At 38.0% G+C, this 6,301-nt stretch overlaps 1 protein-coding gene across 1 annotated transcript; it reads right to left on the bottom strand.

Moving 5' to 3' along the window:
- Nucleotides 1–542: 542 nt before the first annotated feature.
- LOC127792240 (fasciclin-like arabinogalactan protein 9) lies at nucleotides 543–1,731 on the bottom strand. The gene is made up of 2 exons (XM_052322687.1): nucleotides 1,178–1,731; nucleotides 543–1,086 (listed from the first exon to the last, which is right to left on the bottom strand). The coding sequence occupies exons 1-2, from the start codon at nucleotides 1,619–1,621 to the stop codon at nucleotides 796–798; spliced, it is 735 nt and encodes a 244-aa protein (XP_052178647.1). The 5' UTR covers nucleotides 1,622–1,731; the 3' UTR covers nucleotides 543–795.
- Between the last annotated feature and the right edge of the window lie 4,570 nt (nucleotides 1,732–6,301).

The raw sequence follows: 6,301 nt of genomic DNA, 5'->3' as shown, positions 1-6,301 counted from the left end.
TTTTAAATGACTATAATTGATTTCAACACAAGATTATAATTAAAAAGAGATACCATTAAAAAAAGAAATAACTCAACAACACAAACTCAAGAGAGTGGGTTTTTTTCCTGTTAATTGTAGAATGGGTTTTTTTCTTGGTATTAAATAAGAAGGAAAGATGAAGAGATGGGTTTTTTTTTCTGTTAATTGCATAATGCATTTTGAAATAAAAAAGTTAAATTTTTTATCATTAATTTGGAATAATCACTATTTAGTGATATCTATTAATTTATTTACGTGACTTATTTTTCTTGTGGAGATAACTAAGGGATTAGGAAATGGGACAACAAATCTAGACTCGGGAGAGAGAAGGGAAAGAGAAATATATTGAGGGTATTATGGGTATTCTAAAAGTTTTAAAAGAGTAAAATATTAATGAGGGGCAAAAAGCAACAAAGTTATATCTAAAGGTTTGTTGCATACTTGCAACTAAAGCAAATTAACTTCCATCAATCACTCTTTAAAAAAAAAACACACTTGTATCTATCCCACACAAAAGGAGAGAAGCAAAATGTACAGTAAATATCATTGTATCATTTCGTGGTTCTACAGTCAAACAATGGATATGATGATATACGTAGCAAAACGAAGAAAAATAAATAAAGAAACAAATACAAAGCAGCAATGGTGAAATCAAAATATTCCCAACAACCCCTCGCGCGATCGTACGTACGTACCATCATTTTACACCACAAAGGAAGGATAAAAAAGGACAAGAACGATAAAGAAATTAAAAACAATTAATTAATCATCATCTCACCTAAGCATCCCCATGCAAAATAATCCAATCCCAGCTGAAACCAAACCCACCTGCAATTGTAATCGTCCGGCGCCATTTCTCGGAGCCGGCTCCGCCGCGCTCGAGTTTGTGGTACTGCCCGGCGTGCTTGAAGTGGTGTTTTTGTTAGCCGGAGCCGGGGCCGGGGCGCCCACTTCATCAAATTCCTTGGGCCTCAACACTTTGTCCACTTCGAAGACGGCCAACGGAAAGTCCTGGCGCAGAGCGTTGTTCACTTGGGTCGCCACAATGCCGGTGGAGACATTCACCTGTGTAGAAGAAACGGGGGGTCAAAACAATAAAATCTAATTTCAAGACGGGATTCAAAGCAATGAAATCTAAACAGTTGATATTGGCAACCTGGTTGCCCTCGCCGGAGAAGAAGAGGCTGAAGGGCTTTCCGTTGTTGCCGCTGGCTTGGGTCTGGACGGGATTGGGGACGGAGAGGAGGTCGGACAAGGAGTAGTATTTGGGGAGGACGTGGTAGAGGTTGAGCTGGACTTGCTGCTGGACGGAGAGGTTGTTGAGGTAGCCGGCGGGGAGGTTGGCGAAGGCGTTGTCGGTGGGGGCGAAGACCGTGAGACCCTGGTTGGAGTTGTTGACCTGATTGTTGATTTGGTTGGCGACTTGGGTGGCAGTGAGGAGGCGGATGAAGGTGGTGTACTGGCCGCCTTTGGCCAGGATGGCGGTGATGTTGATGGGGCCCGCCGGAGATGGGGCCGGAGCCGAGGGGGTTTGGCCCGTGACGAGGAAAAGGAGAGAGGTGAGAGATAAGAGACTGATGGAGAAATGTCTGAAAGCCATGGCCGCAGTGGAAGTGGCGGTGGACGGAGGACGGAGAAGGTAGTGGTGGTGGTGGTGGTGGTGGTGATGGTGATGGGGTTTTATGGGATGAGGGATGGGGTGGGGTGGGGATTTGTTGGAATGAGCTGGCTACAGTTTTGAACGGGGACAGAAGCCATGGAAATTAAAATTAATTAGCTTAAGTCAACCCAAAAACTAGAATGTGCAGTTTTTAATTAATTTATTGGACTCTTAGCCGGTTGGATTAATGTAAAATGTACAATTTACTATGTATCTTTTTTTTTTTTTTTTTGTAAAAAATTTACTATGTATCTTTATATGTATATAATTTTATTTTGTTCAACATGGTTTTGAGAAAACCATGCATGCATTTTAGATAGATTCTTGAACTCTTTCTCGCAAAAACAGAAGGATGGTCATCAGTATGCAAATATAGTTTCTTCTCATTTAATTGCATGATAATCACTTGAAAAATCTCTATTTTGAACCCTCTAAAAGTGTCATCCATTCCTCAATTCTTAAAATTGATAAACCATATAGTAGCCAAACAGCAAGAATAAATTATACTATGAAGTTTATATATATAAGACTGTTAATATGTTAGGTGAATTGACTACTCTTATTTTAAAACTCTCCTATTTCTTCTCTCTTCTTTCTTAAGTGATTTTGTTACAATACTTCTCTTTCTCTCAAGTTTTTGGCAGCCGATAAAGAACCCTAGCTACTAAGGGGTTCATTTTCAAAGATTCCTGGGAAGAGAAGGTTCGATTTGAACCCTAGCATTGGGATTTTTGTAAATAACCCTAACAATGATTTTCTACAAGAACCCTATATATATTGATCTAGGGAAAGAGAAAGAAATTAGGGAAAGAAATTAGGTGTCGGAGATGGAGCATCGTTATCACGTCATTGAAGAAAATCGACAAGGCATTGTTGTCACGCCATCGAGTGTAACTCTCTTTCTCTCATCTCTGCCTTTCTCTCTCTCTCTCTCTCAAGTCATTAATGCCATTTTAGTAGTCAACAAACCAAACCCTACTAGGGTTTTTTTGTAACTTGAGTTCTTTGTGAGGAGATATATAGATATAGGGAGAGAAAAGGAGAAGACATGTTGAAGATGGGGCATCCCCAAGAGGATGGGTACGCTTTCTTTCTATCTCTCTCTCTCATATAGACACATTATCGTTATATAGTTTAGAGCTTTGTAGAGAAATTCAGTGATGCTAGGGTTCTCCAACCCCCCCTCCCCCTCGTTAAGAGAAATTTAGTGACACCGTGATTCTCCAACACCCATAGTAAAGAGTTGGGGGGTGTCAACTTACCATAGCAGTAAATATCCTGAATTTTTGTTTTTGATTTTTTAGTTTTTGTTTTTCAATTTTTTCTATTTAAAGAGAAGCTAAAGAAAAAGGGTATTTTAAAAAATTTTGCTTCTATTTTCTATCTAGGGGAAAGTGATACATAGTTTATAATATTGAAGAAAGTTTGTCACTTTTCAAATGTCAATACTGCCTTGCTTATTTGACAAACTTTGGAAGAGTACTCGATGATCTACTATCTTCTTCATTGGGTATAAAATTAATTCAATTGGGGGAGGTCTGGAGAATAGAGTACCAGTGAATTGAAGTCGAGCTCCCCAAGCAGTCAGATCATGAGCCTGTTCCGCCACTCTGACCATGATGGTTTGTTTATATAATATGCTGCGTCTGGCAGCCTGGCCTAACCTGGAATGTTGGCAACCACCATAAACTCTTTATCATTTCTCCAAATAAATACAGCCAACATTACATATATGAGCTAAGCATGTGCGTACATGTCTACCTTGCCATAATCATTTGGTAGGTCCATTTTCATGGTTTTCTTCGGAATAATAATAAAATAAATCACGAAAAGATAGGTTGAGTGACCAAAAAGACTAAATATTAATTGTGAGTATTAAAATTAACGTAAGGGTAATAGTGCATTCAATATTCCAAATTCATCCCCCGCCAGTATTAACATGTAACAAATTTCAAGATGGAGATGAACAAATAAAAGGACACAACAATAATAATAATAATAAATTAATTAGTCACATTCGTTGAATATTTCATGATCACGTACGTTGATAACAATTCCTCCCAAGTCTAATGCCTAAATTAACTTGTTAAGTACACAAAATAAAAATAAAAAATGTATTTGTTATACCGGAACAATAAATCCACAGCCGGGACAACATGCCATTAGTCAATGATGGGTGCATTCCACTGGCCTTCTGCTAATGGAACTAGAATATTACAAGGCCAACTAGGCCAATTTGATCGGGTATGCAGGAAATTAAAAAAAAAAAATGATTTTTTTAGGATTAGCTTGACTGAGGGTTTTAATTTATTTTTTATTTTTTTTACTTTCTTCTATCTTGATCTAAGATGGATTTGGACCCAAATTTCAATACTTTCAATAATAAAGTATTTAAATAATAAATTTAAAATTCTAAATGACAAATAAAATGGTTAAATGACTTTATCTAAACATACCCTTAGAAAAGGTCTTTTGTTAGGCAACAATGGGGACAAGTGGGAATCAAATAACTTGATAAACTGGGGGATTGGGTTAACTTGGTGCAATGCAAGTCGTCTTCTTCTTGCTCAGAGCAGATCACGACGGTGACGTGGAATCAGTACTCCAGCTTCATTTTTATGTCCTTATCCCAATCAATGGCCAGATTGGTTGATTGGCCCTTTTGTAGGCTACCTAACCAATAAAACAAAGGCAGCTTTGCAGCTCAAAGTCTATTCATCGTGTGCGCCACAACACAACCACTCCCCGCAGAATGCCCATTTTTTAACTGCCGGTTCAGATTGGATCACTGCATAAACACAGCTCATGCTGCCTGCGGCAAAGCATGTAGGAATGGCAATGAGTGGGATAGATTCGAATTTTTCTCGTCTCTATCTCTCAAGTATCATAAAATTAGTAATCAAATAAACAAATCAATAATCAAATACACATATACACAAAATCAATAATCAAATATATACATTTACAAAATTAATAACTAAATACACAATATCACTCATTAAATACACAAATCAATAAATAATTCCTCAAAATCAAATACACAAACTCTATTACTTGAAGTTGTCGTTGTAGCTGTTCCAATCCCACTGTCACGACTGTTCCCCTCCTGCCGTCGCATTTGCTCGTCGTTGTCATCGAGTTTGCTCACAAGAAGGCTAGTAGGGGAATAATATTGTGTTCTCAATCTTGTATGTGGATGATATTTTAATTATGAGTAATAGTGTGAATATGATGATGTCTGCGAAAACCTAACTATCTAAAGTATTCTCCATGAAGGATTTAGGAGATGTTACCTATATTTTGGATATTAGACTTTATAAAGACAGAGACAGGAAATTGATAGGTCTCTCCCAGATCTTGTACATAGAAAAGATGTTAAAGACATTTAACATGTTGAATTTCAAAAAGGGACAATTGTCTGTTCGGGTTGGAGTTTATCTCTCTAAGGAGATGTGTCTTAATACTCCTGAAGAGAGGGATCGTATGAGTAAGGTACCTTATGTTTCGATGGTTGTGAGTCTTATGTATGCGATAATATGTACGAGGTCAGATATTATATACGTTGTGAGTGTTGTAAGCTGATATCAATCCAATCCCAGTAAGAGTCACTGGATCACAATGAAGCATATTCTGAAGTACTTGCGAAAGACTAAAGATATGCTATTAATTTATGAAGGGAGTGATTTCCATGTGGATTGTAAGGCCCCCACCCAAGTCCCCAAAGAACCAGAGCGGGTGCCCTACTAAAATAGAGACAACCTAGACTTGGATGAACCTGTCATGCATGCAATTGATGAATACCAAAAAACCTAATAAAGGAAACTTACCATCTCGGTATGAATATCAAAACCTCAACCTACTATACAACAACTTATCTCTAGGCTTACATAACCCAAGCATGCATAACATACATCATTGACATACCAGCCACAAAATAAAAGATAATCCATACAGACCCAAATAAACTAAATCAAAATGCAATTCGGAAGCGATAAAATGCATAAAAATGAACCCCCAGGCTGACTACTTCTAGGTCTGCATGGCCTTATACATCGCTTAACCAGGAATTCAGGAACCACTAGACTCTCCCACAATTGGGTTCTTGCTTATACCTGAAATGAAGAGAAAATAAGGTGAGTCTAAATGACTCAACAAGCTCATAAAGAAATGAAGAATGGATAGAATAGGTGCTAAGAGTAAATCTATATCTCAAGTGCATAACAAGTTGAAATTCATTCATAACATCCCATGTAATCTTATAAACTGATATATGTACCAACTGTATAAGTAACAATGCACGCATACAGGATCTTGGGGCCCAAATAAGAAATACATTAGCACCCAAGTCCTTATAACAAACCGATTACTACCCTAAAGGCAGATCGCACCTGTACTACGAGTCGAAACTCGCTCAGGTGGGAGCTACCACACCGCTGGCACGCATAAGTGTCCAAGATAAGAACTGGGCATGCTGGGGCATCCCTAAATAACTCGGTTCTGAAAATCAGATATCGTACAGTTGTATCTCAAAATTGGTACCATAACTAGTGCAAATGCAACAAATAAGGGGTGGCGTATTAGATTGGATGGGATACAAAACCCTCATAAGCCAAGCATCTC

This window comes from Diospyros lotus, chromosome 15 (assembly GCF_014633365.1).
Source record: "Diospyros lotus cultivar Yz01 chromosome 15, ASM1463336v1, whole genome shotgun sequence".
Lineage (NCBI taxonomy): Eukaryota > Viridiplantae > Streptophyta > Magnoliopsida > Ericales > Ebenaceae > Diospyros > Diospyros lotus.
This window is presented reverse-complemented; position numbering and strand designations above follow the sequence as displayed.